The sequence below is a fragment of the Rhamphochromis longiceps genome, linkage group LG20, assembly GCF_057381845.1.
Source record: "Rhamphochromis longiceps isolate RC_006_pf linkage group LG20, R_longiceps_female_GT1.1, whole genome shotgun sequence".
In the NCBI taxonomy this organism is placed as follows: domain Eukaryota; kingdom Metazoa; phylum Chordata; class Actinopteri; order Cichliformes; family Cichlidae; genus Rhamphochromis; species Rhamphochromis longiceps.
The window spans coordinates 25,612,134-25,632,888 of NC_140576.1; the positions used below are offsets into that span (position 1 = coordinate 25,612,134).

Consider the following 20,755-nt stretch of genomic DNA (forward strand, 5'->3'; position numbering starts at 1 on the left):
TTCTCATATCATCCCCCCATTTGTGGAAGACGTCGGGCTTTGGACGATTACAGGCAGAGTTAGACAACCAGCCAATGTTCCCTCCCTTTATTGACGGGCTCCCTTTATCACAATTTGCCAGATTTGCAGACAGCCGGTAACTGGCCTCCCCTTCCAAATACACGCGTTTGGAGCAGATAATGTTGCTTATATTAGCCCCCATATGTTTCCATTTTGCACCTCGATTTATTAGTGCGGGGGGGGGGGGGGGGGGGGTCCTTCCGTGTGTATCTGAATGTGGAGGGAGGGGGGGGGGGGTCATCTTTTGTGTAGCCAGGAGCAGAAGATCCCAAAATCTCATTTTGCCACCTGAATAAAATTCTGAAATAATCGCAGTTTATCGCTTTTAAAATGAGGAATAATTGTGAATGGGAAATCTTTATTTCAGCCAGTGTTTTACAAAGTTGCTCTTCTTGTTTGGGGGGGATAATAGTCAAAAAGAAAAAAATGTGATTACCTATTTGACAACAATAATTAAAATGTAAAGGGGGAAATCGTTTGAAATAATAAAAACAAACAGGCTGCAAGTGCGATGTCAGTGCAGCCTATAGATGAGGATGAGGAGGATGAGTGGGGGGGGCGACTTTGAGATGACATTGAGGCTGTGTAGATGGGAGTTGAGTCTCTGGTTGTTGATGTTAGTCGCACAAGGCGAAGCGGCTGCTGCCCGTGTTGATTCAGCCTCCTCCTCCTCCTCCTCCTCCTCCTCTTCATCCTCCTGGTCTTCAGCACTGCTCCCCGCTGGACAGCTCCTGCTTGGACCCCTCTAATGCTGCATGGTCCCTTTAAGTCTTTTAATGGAAGTAAAATCTATTTATGTTTCAAGAAATATTGGGAGTTTACAACTTCACCCACAGGAGGAATCTACGGATACCTCGTTCCGAGATTTGTGGCAGGCAGCGTATCCTCGGCGGCACAGATCACAGATTGACTGTGAGTAAACTGGGTGCTGAATTCTTGCGTCTGTCTGTGCGTGTGTACGTGTTTGAACACCTATACAAACGATGCTGGTTAAAGCATGGTTATTATTTTTATTTATATTATTTTTCGTATCATGTGATAATGATTAAACTCTGAATGGGGCTAGCGACATGTAGCTGGGATTCATGTAAATTGCACGATGATCTCTGAACCTACGCGCTGTATCCAATTAAATGGTGTATTGATTGCTGCATGCCAGTCATTTGGATGTTGCAAGTGTGGAGAGGACGCGATTTCATGCGTTTAATAACGCGCAAGGTTCTCAATTATTCGGGTAGATTGGGGTAGGAATTTGTGCAGCCTGGTGCGTAAAGCTTTTACGCATTGGAGATCCCTTTGTCCCTACAATGCGTTTTGCATTCGAGTTTGTTTGAGAGGTTTATTTTGTATCCCTGCTGCTTTCAGCTCTTTACGTGGTTAACTGTTAAGAATCTGTAGGTGGTAATTGGTGGACTTCGCTGTGCTTAGATCTCATAGGCTATTTGCTATCGCTACGGTGCGTCTTGCGCTTATGTGTGTGTTTTGGATCCTGTAATTTGTCTCCAAGTTTGTTTGCTTTTTTTATAAATATTTTTTTCGGTATCTTTTAATAATATTTGCTGGATAATTAATTGCAAATATTGTTTAGGCTTCCATGTCTGCTGGTCTGGCTTTGAATGCTGTTAATTTATGTGCAATCTACCGTCTGTGTTTTAGTTCTGGAGCAAGTCAGCATGACTTTGCCCTCGATGGTTTTTGTTGTTTGTTGAGTCTGACATAAATGGAAATTTTTTCTTCAGGGTGCCAAATGATCGGGAGGTTCGCTAGTCTGCGTTTTCATATTCATACATCAGAGATAAACAGTGTTTATATTTGATTTCCATTCTTTTATTACACCTGCCGGGAGTATAACATGTCCATATTTGCTTATTAAATAACCACTTTTTCTGCGCTCCCTTGAAGAGACAATCAATTAGCCTACTCTATTACAGGTTAACGACGACTGACGAGCCTTGTGCGCACAGGCTTCATCTCCAGACATTTGGTCCAGGGGTTAGGTCGAAAAACCGCGAAACTGCTGTCTACGTGGACTGGTGCTGAAGCCTCCCGTCCGACTGCCAGGACCTCTGCCAAATCCAGAGACATGGCGACGAACGGCACCAAAACGGATGGACAAGTCACAGAACTGAATGAGGTGGCCACTAATAATGACAAACCCAAGTCACTGGACGTGAAACCCGAAAAGCAGAAAAAGGAGGTGCCTGATAGAGAAACATGGAGGGGGAAATTTGATTTTCTTCTGTCGTGTGTGGGTTATGCAATTGGACTGGGAAACGTATGGAGATTTCCCTATCTCTGTGGAAAAAACGGTGGAGGTAAAGATTATTTTCACAGCTAATTTAACTGCATGTATCATTCAGTTCTATGATACACATAGTCGAACTGACCAAAGTGATCGTGCTGATAACATAAAAATAATTAAATCATCGCCATGTAATTAATTTACTCTAGGCAATTTTAGCCTAAAATTGATAACTCGTAAGTGCATAACGTAATCTCCTTTTGTCCATCCAGGGGCCTTCTTAATTCCCTATTTTTTGACCCTTATATTTGCTGGGGTCCCCTTGTTCCTGTTGGAATGCTCCCTCGGTCAATACACATCAATTGGAGGGCTTGGTGTGTGGAAACTGGCTCCTATGTTTAAAGGTATATGAACAGAATATTTATAGGTAACCAGAAAATATTTACTTTGATGAAAAAAGCATGAATATTTATGATGTTGATGCTTATAAGAAATAAGTATGGCCATCACTATATGTGGAGGCCACACTCAAATCCAATAATAGTTGTATAGTGGCTAATTCATTTTTCTGTGACAGGTGTGGGCCTTGCAGCGGCTGTTCTGTCCTTCTGGCTCAACATTTACTACATTATAATCATTGCCTGGGCCATTTACTACCTGTACAACTCCTTCACCACTGTAAGTATTATACAGTGTGTTTCATTTAAAGCTGAAGGAAAGATAAGAGCAAGGTTGTTCATTGGGAATGTAGCCTGCAATATCTGCAAGAAACTGGTAATCCCTAAATTTGTCATGGAGAAAGAAATCGCAAATTTCTATTTTTCAGGAACTTCCATGGAGCTCATGTAACAATGAATGGAACACAGAGAGATGTTATACAAACTACAGCATTGCAGACACCACCAATCTCACCAGTGCAGTGGTGGAGTTTTGGGAGTAAGATATTGACTGCTTTCTCTTGCTTTTCACAACAGCAGCGCTTTAAACTGTCCTGCATGCTTCCCCGAGCTACATAAAAGGCAGCCTCCTCTGCTGCATGGTTATTTCCCTGTGTGTGTATAATAGTCTTATTGTTGCTTCCTCTGACTTATAGGCGCAACATGCATCAAATGACTGATGGCTTGGAGAAACCAGGCCAGCTTCGAGTGCCACTGGCAATAACGCTAGCTATTGCCTGGGTCCTCGTGTACTTCTGTATTTGGAAAGGGGTTGGCTGGACAGGAAAGGTAAGATGTTTGATAGATTTGGTTACCCAAGACCTCTGATGCTATGCTGATTCCAAAAGTGGAACACTATGTGAGCTATGCAATATTAATCACTTTAATATCAGCTCATCAATCATTCAAATTGCAATCAGTATCGTCCAGATTTGTTTCAAAATAGGAGAGGAGTTAGCATAAACTCATGTTCACTAATCCTGCTCTGCCTTATGGTGGCTCCCCTAATTCTGCTACTCCTGACACTTCCTCTATCCTGCATGTGGATTTGTGATAGGTAGAGCAACAAACAGCCGCTTGCAAGAATCTGGCTTTATCTTTTCCCTTTACTTGGGGCAGATTCCCTCTCTTGGGGTGCCACATTTTGAAAGTGAGGTTTATCACATGACCGTGGAAAATAATATTTGGTTTGGTCACAAAATATCCCATCCCCCATCGCCCCATGCTTTGCACACACATATCTTACACTGTGTGAGAAATTCAGAGAGACAAACAGGCCAGCTGTAAGTGAAGTTTCATTTGCTTTTTTGTTGTTGTTGTTGTTGTTCGGAAAAGCTACAGAAACTTTACAGATCTCATGAAAATGTATAAATCTATGGATCATATATATTGTTAAAATGCAGCGATGTTACCCTGCTGATAATGGTCTTACATTTTCAGGTCGTTTACTTCTCAGCCACATATCCTTACTTCATGCTGTTTATTCTCTTCATCCGTGGGGTGACTCTACCTGGAGCTAGAGAAGGAATTTTGTTCTATATCACCCCTGACTTTGAAAAGCTCAAAGAATCTGGGGTAATGACATATTATTACATGATTCATACCCATGTACTGCATGCCTGAGTGAGCAGATGACGGCCTCACGCAGTTATTTTCTCCTTTTTTCAGGTATGGCTCGATGCAGCTACCCAGATCTTTTTTTCCTACGGATTGGGATTGGGGTCACTTATAGCTCTAGGCAGTTATAACCCTTTCAATAATAATGTTTACAGGTAAGACTGGTGATGATTCATGAACAGGATGTAATCTTTGAGACAACGACAAAGACTGCTGCTGAATTTAATATATGAGAGTAAATTGCAATACCTGAAGATAGAAGTAATTAAATTGTTGCTACTTTATAAGATAAATGTCAGTTCCTGGCATGAATATAATAAAAATCTAAGGCAGCTTCTTTCTGTTGGTGTGTGTGCTGGAGGAAAAAAAAGTACTATTCTTGCAAAGCCTGTTTTCTCCAGCAGCCCCATGGTTCTGGGTCACATAAACAATCAGTTACATAAAAAATAGTTGCATTCATTTTGTGCATTTTGTGCCCTTGATTCAAACGGATCTAGCTTTCTACAACATCTATATCTATAAAAATGTGACAATGGTCATGTTTGATGTGAGGTTTTGAATGGAAATATATTTATATCATTCACAATTAAGAAATATTGCATATATATATATAAAACACTACAATGAAAAAGAACAGGTAACAATGATGACCTCATTTTGAGGTTTTTCAGAGAAGATCAGTTAAGAAGCACAAGAGTTAATCAATTTAAGTCTTTGACACAAGCTGTATTTTACATTTCCTCTCCCCAGAGACTCCATCATTGTGTGCTGCATCAACTCGTGTACCAGCATGTTTGCTGGCTTTGTAATCTTCTCCATTGTTGGCTTCATGTCACATGTGACAAAGAGACCCATCGCTGATGTAGCAGCTTCAGGTAACTACAGATTGTTTTCTTCTGTAATGATTCTGCGTCTGCACAAAAAAGCTGCACTGTCATTGATGCTCACTGATGAACAGCATCAGTCAACACTTCTGTGTGAATATGTATGCATGTCGTTATCAGAATACTGTGAGAGTAACCCTGACGAAATATGATTTTTCCTGTTTTCCAACCAGGTCCTGGCTTAGCTTTTCTGGCCTATCCGGAGGCTGTAACCCAATTGCCCGTTTCCCCTCTCTGGGCCATTCTGTTCTTCTCCATGCTGCTCATGCTGGGAATAGACAGCCAGGTAAGGGGCTTGGAGATGATCTGCTCATGGGCTGACCTAAATATTTTAAATGCAGGTACATATCATGCAGCTCACCCCTGCTCTCTGCATGATAAGCATGCAATTTGCTTCTTGTGGACAGATATAGCTGGGCTTTGACATTGGCTGTCAAGTATTTTTAATGCAACTTTATCACCTCCATTTGCCTGCAGGTCCCTTTACGTGTGCGTGTGTTTTTTCTCTTAATATATGATAGCTCAGTTTGAATAAAGCTAGAGAAATTTGAACACCATATATGCAGTTACACAGTGCCCATGAGCATCAGCACTTCAAAGTAAAAGACTAATTTTAACCCTATTCTAATATCAACAGTGCTTTTGCATACAAGAGCTATTACCAAAATGGCATCCAAGAAGTGAATGCTTGGTCATTCAGAAGATTACATTAGTGATTTTGTCCCATGGTTTGCTGCACACTGCGGTTCTTTGTTAGTCTAACCAGTTAAATAAAGGTTCTCTGTTAAAGAATGCGTTTTGCTATATAACTGCAAATCTCTGCAAAACGTAGAAATCCGTTCTTTTAAAAACACCCACATTAAAGAATATAAAAGCAGCAAAGTGCAAAAAAAGTGCTAGTATTCATACTTATCCCTAATGCTGTTTCTATGACTCTGTCCTTCAGTTCTGCACTGTTGAAGGCTTCATCACTGCTCTGGTGGATGAGTTTCCCAGAGTTCTTAGAGGTAGACGAGAGCTCTTCATCGCAGTTGTCTGTCTGGTGTCCTATGTGATTGGACTTTCAAACATCACGCAGGTACAGCAGGGCATCTTTCTCATATTACCACTGACTATTCATGGCGTTACGTTACACAAATCAGTGAAAGAAAGGAGAAAAATTATTAAAAGATACAAGTAAAACATGTGCATCTATGTACTATGCAAAAGGCAATTTATATTTTAATCAGTGGCTTTAATTGATTACAGCACTAGAGTATATTTGCACATAAAGTTTTCAATAACACCTATCAATTTCTCTGTAACCAGGGAGGAATCTATGTGTTCAAACTGTTCGACTACTACTCTGCCAGTGGAATGTCCCTGCTGTTCTTGGTCTTCTTTGAATGCATCTCCATATCCTGGTGCTACGGTGTGTATCGGGAATGTTCCATTAAACATAGCAAGAGAAACAAAATAAGCTTCTTTTTTTTTCTTTTTCTTTTTTTTACAATTTTAAAATAGGTTTGCAAAAAAAAAATCTAATATGTGAAAGGCTGAAAGCCTCAGGTGCATCCAAAGATATGTGCACAACTTCAAGCGACGTTCAGCCTCAAGGTCACGAGCACTCATGTGTTCCACCCCACCATCCTCATCATCATGCATGGCAGACCAGGGGCAAATTGAAATAAATTGGATATGAATATTTTGATCATAGATTCATTTGTCTCGCAGGTGTGAACAAGTTCTATGACAACATCCAGGAGATGATTGGCTACAAGCCTTGCATATGGTGGAAGTTGTGCTGGGTTGTATTCACCCCTCTCATTGTCGCAGTGAGTCCTCCGAACTAACAGAACAGTACATCTAAAGTCACGACATGAAAAATGAAACAATAAATAAAGTCAATATTACCTGCCTGCAGCCATGTCAGGCTAAGACAGCGCTGCCTGTAGTCAGTGGTGTCAGGATGCATAAAGGGTTTCATGTCTCCCACAGGGGGTGTTCTTGTTCAGCGCCGTACAAATGGTTCCTCTCACAATGGGAGACTATGTGTTCCCAAGCTGGGGTCAGGGAGTAGGCTGGCTCATGGCACTGTCCTCCATGATTCTCATACCAGGATATATGATCTACATGTATCTCGGGCTCAAGGGCACTTACAAAGAGGTAAGAAGGAAATCATCTGTTGTTGGGTCACTGGGTAAACAGCACAGATTTTGCCAGCTTTTATTTGTAGGTTTTTAGCTTCACTCTGTAACCTAGTATCTTCTTTCTCTTATGTAATTATTTTCACCACGTGTTCTGCTCCCAGCGACTTCGGATAATGCTTCAGCCCCCTGCAGTTGTCAGGCGACCTCAGGAAAATGGACCGGAGCAGCAAGTGGAAACCAACACCGCTAACCTGTCCAGCCCTGCCAATCCAACCAGTGCTGCCAGCCCAGCCAACGCGGCTCCTGCGAACACCGCCAGCCCCACCAGTCCAGCTCCTGTCAACTCAACCAGCCCAGTGACACCTGCTGTCCCTCCACCAGCTAATCCAGCCAGCGCCTCTAGCCCTGTGAATCCTGTGACAAGTCCTTCCACCACTATCACCACCACCACCACTACCGCAACTGGTCCGGCTAACCCTCCCACCACAACAGTTAGCCCAACCAGCCCACCACCCAACCCAACTAGCCCACCAGAGCCCGTCAGCCCCCCGAACCCAACAAGCCCGACCTCTAACCTGACCAATGCCGAGGCCAACGTGTAGACAACAAAGAAACCCTCATGGAGCATGTAGACAAAAGAGAACATTACAAAGGACTTCCAAGATTATAATTGATTCACCTACCTCCAGGGGCAATATGTGATCAAAACCGATTTTCAAACCATGTTTAATTTTTTTCTGCATTTGTAAAACCAAGCCAACGATGTCTTATTGTTGGTTTGCATTCCGAAAACAATATCAAAGACTGTTAGTGTCCACAAATACAAGCATAATTCTGGGTAAAAAAAAAAAATGTAAACATACTGTGTAATACTGTGAGAAAAGAAAAAAAACTTAGAGATATAGATTAGAGATTTGTTGAATATCTTCATGAATCAAGTAAATTCCGTGTGAATATAGTAGATGAAGTAGTGAACAAAATTGACAGTGCAAAGGATGGCGTCAATTTTCCTTTTTTTTTTTTGTGGATGTTTTCTAAACCTCACACAGTTGTCTCTTTTCCAAATGTTGCTCTCTGTGAGGTAAAACATGGCCACACGGCAAACGGGGAGCTCTGAGTAAGCCCAATGCCAATAAGAAGTTCATGTTAAGGAGCTCTGGAGCGATCCAGTATTTGTTGCAAAAGATTATGTGTGTGAGAGAGACTGTTATTTTTCCTTCATTTTTTCAGTGAAAAAAAGAGAGAAAACTTTTATGTGATCAAAACATTTTTAGAATTATTTTTAGGATGTTTTATACTATATGTGTTGTGATGGAGGACCAAAATCAATAGGCAGACAAAAGCAAAAACTATGCTATTAAGTATTCGGTTGGTAAAGCACAGGGTACAAAGAAGTACAATAATAATAATAATGATGATGATAATAATAAAAAGCACAGGGTTCAAAAAGCGATTTACAAACATCGACTATCCCTTAATGCTGACAGTCAATCCTGTTTACGTTTTGCATGCTTTCCTCAGGAACATCAGTGAAATACTGCTGAGATGTCTCCTGACAAACAAAAGAAGAGAAACAGAGTAGGCCTTAAGCCAGTACACCAATTCCAACTAAGCCATAGTCTGTTTACATGACTGGGCAGAAGTACAAAATAGCACTTTGTATGCTAGCACAAAAAAAAAACTGGACCAACTCTGTGTTTAAGTACAGTCATGTTTTTTTTCTTTGTGTGTCTTGATCAAATATAGTTTGATCAATATGTATTCAGCAATACATATGTAGGTGTATAAGCGCAGGCCATTAAGCAAGTGGTCTGTTTCTCTTTTTGTTGATGTTGTCTTTGCTTTACCACCGAAAAAGCATAAGCTTTAATTTTACCAGAGTTTTGCCATGGTGTGTCAAGACAATGTTAGTTTGCTTCTATGGCAGCTACTATGAAAGGCATCTGGTTGAACAGCACATGTTTACTTTGAAAAGCAAAACAACTGAGCGAAAATGTGAAATGGCTACAGTTCATGTCCTGTGAATTTTGTATAAAGTTAATCTACCACAGTTTTCTCTGGAAGTTTGTTGTAAAACTGTACTGTGTAAAACATGTAACTGTAAATGTCTGTAATACATTGGAAGTTATTGTCTAAATGTTGAAAAAACTGAGTTGCTGTTTTCTGCAATAATATTTTGATCACAGAAGCTAAAGCACATATCTTACAGAAATATACGAAATGATGATGATGATGATGATGATGATGACAATGAAGATGCTGACGATTATATTAAAAATAGAACCTATGTCTAGTAAAAAACAATATTGTTTTGTATATTTTTAACTGTCTCACTGCCTAATGTAAAACATAATATAAACATGATATGTATCTAAATGGTGTCACATGATAAAGCACGATTGTTATGTTCTACAAACAGAAAAAGACTGAAAAAATAAAGAGTTATAGAAAATATAAATACAACACATGCCTGGCATATGTCCCTTATAGCTTTTGTTTTTTAAACAAGCAGAAAGAAATAGTGGTTCTGGTAACACTGTTACCAGAAAATTAGGTCAACTCCAAATATCCTATCAAAAAAATAAATAAATAAATAAAAACATCCTGCACTGACTCTTCCTGCAGTAATTGGCTGTTGTTCCCTCGCTTGTAAATAAACCCTGTCCTTAGAGCATTTCTAGTCAAAAGATATAAGAAAGTGTGAAACCAATAAAATTACATGGATGGATTTGGTGGGGGGGGGGGGCTTGAAGTGTTGTGTAGCTGCATTCATCTTTTGTTCTTTTAGAATGAGACCAGGTGGGACATGTAAAATAGCTGCTTCTGTAGCTTTGGCTGAAGATGACATCCAGTTTAACTCTATCATGTGGGTAAAATTAAACATCATTACAGTTAAAAAGTAAATAAAAAGCAATTACACATCAAAAGCGAAATTGACTGAAGCCCTTCCTTGTGGTTTACTGAGTGTCAAAAACACAAGCTGATAGAGAGGCCTCAGCAAACAAGAAAAACATCACCACAAAACAACTCTTGCCCCGGGGCCTGCCGTCCCCACCCGCCCCATCTCCCCAACCTCTTACGGCTCCTTGTGTATTTATGTGCACGTGTGTGTGCGCGTGCGGCTGCATCTTCTCCCCCACCTACCACAGTTGCTGCTTCCATTAGCTTCCAGTGTGATAAAAGAGACGGCACCAGCTGACACCACAACAATGACTCGCCGTGGATAAAAGAATGACTTGTCCCCTGTAGTAGCTCATAGCAAACTGTGCATGTGGGCATGTGCGCGTGTGTGCATGTGTGTGTGTAAGAAAGAGAGCGAGAGAGCAAAGAGAGAAAAAGAGGCAGGTCAGGGATAGAAAGCTATCTGTTTGAGTGGACTAGGCTTTGAATAATGCCTCTAATCGCAGCTCATATAAACTAGCCACTGATGGATGACTTAGTAGCCTCCTTTATTCCCAGTTGTGCAATTTAACATCATTACCTATCAAAACCAGTCACCACTGAGACAACCCAAACTGATGTCTTCTGTCCAAAAGAGAGGTGCATCATCATTTTTTGGCAGAGGAGGACAGGAAGAAGGAGCTCTTTATTAGTTAGGCGCAATCTAGCAGAACACAATTAGCTTTTGGTTAGGGCAGGCAATTTCTGCAGTTTCCCCAGTGACAGATGTAACTTTATAATGTTTTATTGCATTACCAATGCTTCCAGCAAAATGTTTAAAAAAAGAAAAAAGACAAAACAATGGGATTTTGGTGTTAGGGTGGGGTTATGACTATGGTCCAAAATCGAGACATTTTTGTTTTCCAACATAGCAATTGAACTATTTTTTGACTTTTATCCTCTTTTTTCCATCTTTTGCAAAGGAATCTCGGCCATATTGCCACTTCAGGTGACTTCATCATTGTGACATCTAGAAAAATGATCGCTCTGTCGAATCTATTTCACCAAAAATATATATATGATTAAAAATATGACTCAATAAGATTTTGATTAGGTCACAAATTTTCATTGTGGTGGCCACTTGTGCATAGATCTGTCTATAGAGCACTAACAGCTCATCTGTGTTCTTCCTGTTTCAGCATAACATCTATTTTAGCATTTCTTCCTCTGATGAATAAATTGGTGCTGACTCCCTAAACAGCCTCTTCTTAATTATTCTCCCTGCTAATCAGGCAATTTTCTCTTTTTGGTCTTAACAAGCAGATAAAGGAAACGCCGCCAAAGTCTAGTGAGGACGACACTGTACGGCCCTCTGTGACTCCGTATTTAAAGGGTTTTTGAAGAATACTGCACACATTATTTGAAGTAGACAGCATTTAAAGACATGATAGTATTTTTTTTTAAATTTCTTTTGTCATGTGGAGCACGGTGTCTCTGTGCTGATCGGCTCCATTTTGTGGACAGATCTGAGCAAGGGGACGTTGTTTGTTATTTAGCATTCCTTGGCACTCTCTGTCGTGAGCCTATTTTTAAAGTTAAAAAGTGCTTGCAGTGTGGCTGCAAGAGAGGACACTGAAGAAGAAAACTGGTGATCCATGATGCTTTTATGAAAGGATGACAGAACGCTACCGCTTATAAACTCACACAGACGGCAATGATTAATCCTCATAGCCCACTTTGAACAAGAAAAAACAATTCTGCGTTGAAGATGAAAAGGCTGATAATTATGTTTATACTTCCTCTGTTTTTAACCCCAGTGCCAAAGGATTTTCTTAATCACAGCGCCCATATGGATTTATTCTATTGTGGGGTCACTGAACCTGCATTTTTTTTTTCTGTGGATTTTGTGTGATCATTTGTGACAATTTTCCTTAGATGCATTTGGCTTGCCCCAGACTCCTGGCTGAGGTACACTCACACGAGAATTCACAGCAAATACATTAATGAATAACTAATCTTTGCAGATGCATGAATCTACATATCAATGTAATCAGAGGATGTTGTGTGCATGGCTATTTCCAGCAGAGGGGCTGAGAGGATGTCAAGCATGCAAAGCCTCTCTGCACGTATGCTAATTGGGCTCCATTTTCTCAATATGAATATGAACCTTGCTAAAATGAACTTGTTTAGCAATTTACTTTTAAGGATCCAACGTCTCATTTTGCCCATGCACGCAAGCTGCACTGCTGCTTGCATACTAAGCATGCATTCATGCACTGCACCTGGGAAAGATGTCAGTTTAATGGACACACTCTGAGACATCTGAAATGGTGGATTCCCAAAGATTTTGCTGTTTCATTATTTGTTCTCATGACACAGCAAATATTTCATAGCTCAAAGCTCAGAGGCAAACAGAGCATGCAGTTTTGGTACAGATGCTCTGGAGGCTAGGTCAAAATGGTTAACCTGTCTTACGTATCACTAGAGATTTTTAAGTGTGCTGTAAAATATCTGAAAGTTTGAATGAACAAATCCTATTTCTCTGGAACTCATGCAGACCCTTGAATTGCTTCTGTAGCAGCTCATAAACCTACAATATTACAATGCAAAGAAACGTCTTTGCCCAACATGGTGTCTAAGGTAAATATTTATACTGGTGAATTTCTCTTCTGTATATTTGTGCAACAAAAGCCATCACCTCTGATAATAATATTAAAAAAAAGTAGTTTCAAGTGTAACCCAAACAGTGGAAAGCACTTTGACTGAAGGAAGACTTCAAAAAAGCAGCTATGATTAATATGAATCTCTATAAGTGAGAGTGAATTTAGGGACACGTTCAGCTAATCAGGAGACTATCCCTGCTACCTTCAGTTTGCTCTAGTGCTTCTCGTCTTTTGTCACAGCTTATAACATCTCCCCAATGTGCCAGAGGCTTATGGGGGAGTCACTGTAGATTACTGCCTGGGTCAAAAACTGAATGCAAATCAGGACGAGGAATATGCAAAGTGAAACACTGAGGGAAAAAATCAGGGTGCAGAAAAATATCTACCAAACAGCAATCTTTTCTTTCGTTCCCATTCTAGAAATGTGAAGTACTCTAAATTCCAAATGCGTGTGTGTGTGTCTAAATATATACAGATGTATATATTTAAGTATTCTGAAAATGTTAGAAAATCTGAACGACTGTATTCTAATGTTAACTATTTTTAGAGAAGCCTAATTTACAAAACTGAATAGTTCATGCTAAACATTTCCCAGTTCACATGTTGCTGTGCGTGGATGTCACGCACAGCGGGTGCTGAGCACAATCTTGTGGTCTGATGTGAAGCCAGTGGGAGGAAATACTAGTTCTCCAGTGAAGCTCCTCTAATGGCTTTCTCCTGGATTCCCTACCCAAATGGGCCTGTGATCTACCCTGGGCCTCTTTATTCTGGAGTTTTTGCTGTGGGACTTTGATAATAGCTGACAAATGAAAAACTCTTCCAGCATCAAATGGAGTTATTTGTTTTTCTGCCCTTACACAAAAATGACAACAGAGGAAACATACCCTGTGTTCCACTGAATTTCATTACTGTGAAGCTAATCTCCAGGATCTTAACCCACACTGACTTGCAGCGCTGCACGTTCATGCATCCTTTTTTCTATCACAACTGCATTTTTTGCATAGTAATACATGAATATTATGTCTTTATTTATACAGTAATTTCTGCATAAAATAGAAAAGCATGTATATGCATGTGTGTGTTTCCATCGGCATGTGTGTACGGGGTTGTTACTGTATGAGAATACGTACAAACGCTCCTGTTAAGTGTGAAGACAGGACCAGGCAGCTGCTTCAGGCACAGCTTTAGTAAAGACCTGCATTCTAAATAAGTTCTGTCAGATTACGCAGGCACACACTTTACACTTCACTCCTCAGGATGTTGGCTGAGTCTACTCAGTTTATTACAGCTGGGACCTGAAAGTAAAGTGGAAAGTAACGAGCAGGTGATTAAGGAAAGCTCATAGCATGACCTTAAGCTATTGTTATTTCACTTCAAAACAAGGTAATGGATTATATGATTTACTTTTTCTATTCTTTTAAATGTGATTTGGATATATTACAGGCAAGAATCCCAGTCGGGATGTCTATGTTTTTGGTGAGAGCAAATGAATATTAATTTGATTATTTTTGGCACATTGTTATATGCAAATGTGGCCAACTGACCTCCACACGTGCTTTGCATGTATTATCCCTACAGTTGCATGACATTTTCACTCATGTAGTTATGCCCTTGACTGCACATTTTAACTGTGCAGAATAAGACACAGAAATTTCAGTCGCCACATATGAATAAATACCATCCTCGCTCAAATATGAGCCGAAAACTGCAGCGAGCACATGAGACGCGTACAGTGCTGTGCTCTCAGGAGACATTTTGAGGGCCTGTTAGGATGCTGTTTACTCTTTCTGACATACAGAAAACACACAGGCAACTTTTATAGAAGCACTGTCATATGCAAACAAGTTCATTCATTCCCTGTCTCTCTCACTCGCTTCCTTAAACAACACACACGCAAACACACATACGCACACGATGATTAAGAGTGCTGAGGGTCTTCTGGGCATGCTTGGACTTGAGGCTGGAGTGAATCACAGCTATGATGTGGTGCATGCTTTCTATTCTGATCTGTCAGAGAGGTTTGGGAACTGTGCTCACAGATGAGTGAGTCGGACCAGGCTGGGCCACAGCGGCCTGCCCAGTCTGTCGTCCTCACCTCGGGCTCCTCGGCTCTGCACACTCCCTCCCTTTAGCTAAATAATGACAGGTAAGACACCCCAAAGAGCAGACGAATGGACGCGCAGCAGAGGTGAATGAGGTCAAGAAAAAGCCAAGCACTGGAGCAAACAGGGTACATTGGTGTTACCTCACAAGACACACATCAACAGCGGAACCAACCTCTATTCAACCAAAAGAAACATGTTGACATGTGGAGACAGAAAAAAAACAAGCATAATGTTCCTTTTTACTTTTTCAGATATAGTAATGCATTTGCCTAAAGCCAAAGTTCAGTCATAGTTTGGGTTTCTTGGATCAACATAAGTTTGGTCTTTTCCCTCAAAGTCAGTGTTGTTTATATTATATGTAGAAGATGGTAGCACTGTTTTTTATTTATTATGGTTTATCATCAGTTTTTATGGTCAAAACTACCTTTAAGCTCAACAGTGTTGAGAACAAATATTATTTCAACTGTTTTTTAGAATTAGTGCAAACCCAAAAGCTGCACAAGGTCTGTAAGTTTCTAAGATTTCTTAACTTAAAACTTAAGTGTAGCATAAGTCTAGCATAAGCTAGACTTTTTTTTCCCCATTTGTAGATAGTATCATAGATGAATATAAGTTTCTTGAATACATTAATGCCTGAGATTTTAAGAATATTCAGCAAGAAGAAGGGAGAGTTCTGCAACAGATGGCATGGCCCCCACAGAGGCTTGATCTCAACATCATCAAAACAATACTGAGATTACAGGAAGACACAGAACAACTGAGACAGCATAAATCCACACACACACAAAAAATCAGTGCTCAGTTCTTCAACATGCTAGTTTAACTAACTAAGGAATACTGAGGATTTGTGCTGTTGTAATAGCAAAGCAGCAGAATGTGCATTTGATTTATTTATTTATTTTATTACCATTAGTAGCTGAGTATAAATAAAAACTGCACCTCATTAAAAGCTTAACTTATATTGTGTCCTTTAGTGGTTCCTTGTCTAGTTTCTGATAATCAATCCAAGTGCTGGTTAGGGAGGGCGTGGTTGGAGATCTCTTAACTTTCTTATTACTTATCATTGAATATGTGGACAGGACTTAATGATCTCATGCTCACATGACAGGTTAGGTGGAGAAAAATGGTCACGCTGAAGAAATCCCTTACTGATGAATCACAGTCCTACACAGGCTTATCAGTTTGTTTGTTTTTCATAACAGTGACTGTAATTGGTTATTGAATGTGTAATTTACAGAACACTTTTCTTTTGGTTGTTGTCAAAGTTGACAGTAAAGAAAAAACAACGTAAGCAATGATTTTTTTTCAGCGGTGGTAAATCTACCTGTTTGCGTCTGTTTGCTTGGCCCCTTACTTATGTAATAATCAGATAAAACAGTCGAAATCCTTTAGATATTTTTTTAGATTACAAAATGATACGTTATCTGTCTAAATATTTGGTACAAATGGCTCAAAATGTAACCTTTGACATACATTTCAGAAACAAAAATGTAAAAATTTAACAAAACACAATTTTTAAAAAATTCTATTTCGCTAGAATATTGGAGTTTTATGGAGATGGTTGTTGAGCACCATGAAAAAAAGTCATTTTTACCATAATTTTACTCCTAAAACATGCACACATATATCAAAACTTGTAGACAGCAGTAAAATGGGAGGCTTGGTGTCTGTAAACATTTGAGTATGTAAGTATAAATGTGTGATTTAAAAAATAAAATACATATTATAACGTTTCATATATTTTTACTGGTAAACAATGAAGGAGTGGAGCATGGCTTGAACTGTGTTTGTGGTTGACACAAAAGTCCAATAATAAAACACTACTTTGGTTCAGATCAGGAAGGCTGTTCCTCACTGTTGATGCCAACATGAGTATTGAAGTCTCCCAGCAAGACAATGGCTAGCTCTTGGGGAAGAAGCCTGAGCTAGTGCAAGGAAGCCACTTTCTCATCTACTTGGGAAAATCCCAACATGCAGGCAGTGAACTGGGGGGATACTAGTGTACACACCTCTGCCACCTCTCACCAAGGGCAATCTATCCAGATGATATCTCTGAACCTCGTGCACTAGCTCAGGCTTCTTCCCCAAGAGCTAGTTTCAGCAGCCAGGGACTGGCCTACCAGGAAATTCACCCATGACTGCCACCTGAAAATACTGTTCACTGGTAAAAACTTATACACGTCACCTAGTCGATTACTAAAATTAAAACAATTATTCTTTCTATTACAAGTTAACTGAATTTTTATGTTTAAACATACAAATTACATATTTTGGATAATTTCTTTTTACCTTAAAGGAGGCATATTAAACCAAAACTTGTATAGTCTTGCCATAAGCTGTTTGATATATTAAGAAAATAAGGTATCATTGTGATATGACATCATGAACACATCACATTCACACAAAAAAACGTAAATAAAAATCATGGATGAAACTGTAATCAAAGTCTGTATTTGATTAAGGCTCCACATGAGAACTTGGAACTACCAAGTAGGTCTGACAATATGAGTCAAGGCAAAGCTGGAGTAAGTTCCTGTGGTCTGTCAAACACATCCTCTGGCTGGGCTTAATGTGGCGTGTGACACGTCACACCCTATCACTCTGCCTTACAGATGACCAGCCGCTTACGTATGCCGCGTGCACCACTGGATCCCAAACCAGACACTGTCAGGTGTGATAACAGTTTGAGCGGCAAACCCACTCTGAAGCCTTGCCCTCTCCCATTCCCCCGCAATTCATTTGATGCTGCAGCTGCACAACTTATGGTCTGCTATGCACTATTGCAAGCATGTGCTCTGTCCTAAAGATGCTTTTATTCCTGGTTCACCTGCTCATTCCCCCCGGGCTGAGGGCCAGTGATAGCCCAGCCACTCTGTTCCCTTGGACCAGTGAACCACTCTCCATCACTGGGGGGTTAACAGAGATAAGGACTGCTGCTGATCCCAGCTGTCTGGAGGGGATCAAATACTTCTAAATCAGCTGACGCTCACTGTGAAGATAGACACTGAGAAAAAATGTTGTATACATGGCATGTATACCTTTATGTATCAAATGTAACTTATGTCATGGCACATATCAAGGCACACTGGCAAGTGTTTGCTCCTTTAGAGCATTTATTCTGAAAAATGAACAGCTTCAGCTCTTTTGGTGCATTATATTTTTTTACATTCACCCTTTAGTCTCAAAATAGAGGTAAATGTCCCTCCAGCACACACTCATTATTTCAATCCTCACAGTGTTGTGGACAGGCCCAGCCCCTCTGACAGCATTTGATGCTCTCTTGCTCTTTGTCTCTCTGTGCTGCTGTTTCCTCCTCTTGATGGAGACTTTTATTTTAGCATGAAAAAGAGGTGGCATGGTCTGCTCTTTTATTTGACTGTTTCGTTGCTGGATTCGTGCATACATCTAGTCAGGTATTTAGTGGAATTAAAAGAGAATTTTGCAAAATGCTGATTGGAAAGCCTCTTACAAAAAAAAAGTTTTCATTATAATTATAACAGGTTTTTTCAGGATATATGAAAAAGATGAAGCTGAGTAGCCTGAGGATATTTAAATTCATTTTATTAAAGCATACTGACTGTTACTGTCTTGATTTTTTTTTTTTCTGACCTCCAAAAGTGAGGCTCAATTGGAGCATCGTCATGCCCTGCCGACCTAACTTTTTTCTTTTTTTTAACAGTCAACCTCAGATCATTCCCCATTTTGCTGTTTGGTTTTCAACATGAAGGGGAATGCTGAAGCGGATAATGATACAATCTACTGTACAGTCTCTTGGTACTGAAGTCTGATAAAACAATGCGATGGTGGAAGAGAAGGAAAATCAGCAAGGAGCAATTTTTCTGTGCTGGATTGTTCTCTTTGATCTGGAGTGCAGTGAAAGGAGGGCATTATGTAACGTGTTCAGCACACACATGGCCCACTGTGTGACTGCCAAACACACAGGGGGGAGTGGTAGAGTTGGTGGTGGTGAGGTGCTGTGGCAAAGGAGGGCGGCAGACAGACAAGAGGAAAGAGATAGGGCCATGGAAGCCAGTAGTAGACGGCCGTGAGAAGAAAAACATTACTGCTCATATCGGTGTTGGGTCATTTTCCTTATTATGGGTGCTCAGTCGAGCAGCTGTAATGTGGGCCCTAACAAGCTGTATAATGAGAGATGAGAATGCCCCTCAGTGATGGTTCAAACATCTATCTTCTGTTCAGTGCCCAAAACCCAATGTTGCAATGCACATCCTTTCTGTCAGTCGTTAAGAGAGGAAATCTAAATAATTATATGGTGTCGTTATAACATTTAGTAAGAATGGAGTCGCAAACTAAACAGAAATATTTGCGCATCATTTGATTGTCCTAATTGGAAGCAATTTATTATTTTAAAGGAACAACAAAACAACAGAACATTCATGCTATTGTGCAGCAGATGGCCCTTTAAATCAATCATTTACAAATCAATAATATATAAAAGAGAGGAATTTAAGCCAACTAAATCAGTGGGAGATCACTGGCTGTATCGAGCACCATACGGCGATATGGCCCGCCAAAGTGTTCAGCAAAGCAGGTCAATAATGAAGCTGATTGAGTGTAGAGGGATGTAAAGGAGAAATGTATGTATAGGATCCTGCCAAATCAGTGTAGCCTGCGTGCCACACAAGGAGGCCTTATGAAGAAGGATCTGTCTTAACTGATGGATGGAGGAAGAGCGGAAAAGGCAACGAGTGATTGGTAGAGTGTGTTTGTAATGGTGTGCAGCTGAAAACTGATGTTGAGATGGCCTGACAGGGTCTGTTTCTGTTCATTGCAAGACTGTTATCTAGAGTGACCGTGTTGTCTTCCCTTCCCTCCACAAAGGTTATGCCATTGCCAGCAGTCCACATGACACAATGAATGAGGCACAATTGCCTGAGCCAGAGACGTTCATCAGGTCACTCTTAAAGCACAAAAGACCCCTGCGCGTAATTAAAACACATTCAGGAGTCCTATAGGTGTAAGCCCGCATTGGATCTCAACTTTTCCTCTTTTGTTTATGACCTATGGTGAGGCTGCGGCTGCATTTTAGAAATGACATGCTTAGTAATCGGGTGTGTTGGGCTGTCAGCTCAGGGTGCATGATCTTGCCAGCATGACTCAAGTCTGCCCGTGAGCTGCTTCCTGTGCCTGTGCATCTACTCCAGTTGCTCGTATGATCTATTTTAGATTCTTTTGCCCAAGGATGTGTGTGCATCCTCACAGCAGAGAGCCACAGAAATAAGAAAAAGAGGAGGGGGAATAGATGATGTTCAAATAATCTACAGGCAATCATGAAAATTCCCGAGACACTGTGCACAGGGGGGTTGCTGTAGATAGGGATGCAGCCTTGGATTCTATTCAGGCACAACAAATTTGGAATTATGCAAACGAATGAATGAGATCTCTATCAGCCATTTGCGAAGGCCAGCATGTGCACAATATGTGAGCCAACATGTCTGACACTCCAAGGACCACTTTTTAAAAAATTGAGTCTATGGTGAAATCATGCATTTATTCAATTAGACCGATTATAAATCCGGAGCCTGTTTTCATTTGTTCATTCGTTTTTAGGTAAGCAAGAGAGCACAAAACGACGAGGACAGATTTCGACATATGTTTGTCTCGACTACGTCTGAAAGCAGCAGAGTCCGTTCTGTTACAGCTGTAGCAGGAGGCAGCGAATGAGAGACCAGTCCTCCATCCCGAGCACAGATGTCATGCTCCTTGTGGCCTTCACA

General features: G+C 40.4%; 1 protein-coding gene across 1 annotated transcript; it reads left to right on the plus strand.

Moving 5' to 3' along the window:
• The first annotated feature begins 697 nt into the window (after window positions 1–697).
• Window positions 698–9,803, plus strand: LOC146645424 (sodium- and chloride-dependent GABA transporter 1-like). The gene is made up of 15 exons (XM_085393247.1): window positions 698–972; window positions 1,992–2,375; window positions 2,575–2,706; window positions 2,880–2,980; window positions 3,129–3,238; window positions 3,396–3,528; window positions 4,180–4,314; window positions 4,408–4,511; window positions 5,107–5,231; window positions 5,414–5,526; window positions 6,187–6,318; window positions 6,549–6,651; window positions 6,954–7,054; window positions 7,218–7,385; window positions 7,531–9,803. Exons 2-15 carry the CDS (start codon window positions 2,144–2,146, stop codon window positions 7,969–7,971), a joined length of 2,130 nt encoding a protein of 709 aa, XP_085249373.1. The 5' UTR covers window positions 698–972; window positions 1,992–2,143; the 3' UTR covers window positions 7,972–9,803.
• The last annotated feature ends 10,952 nt before the right edge of the window (window positions 9,804–20,755 follow it).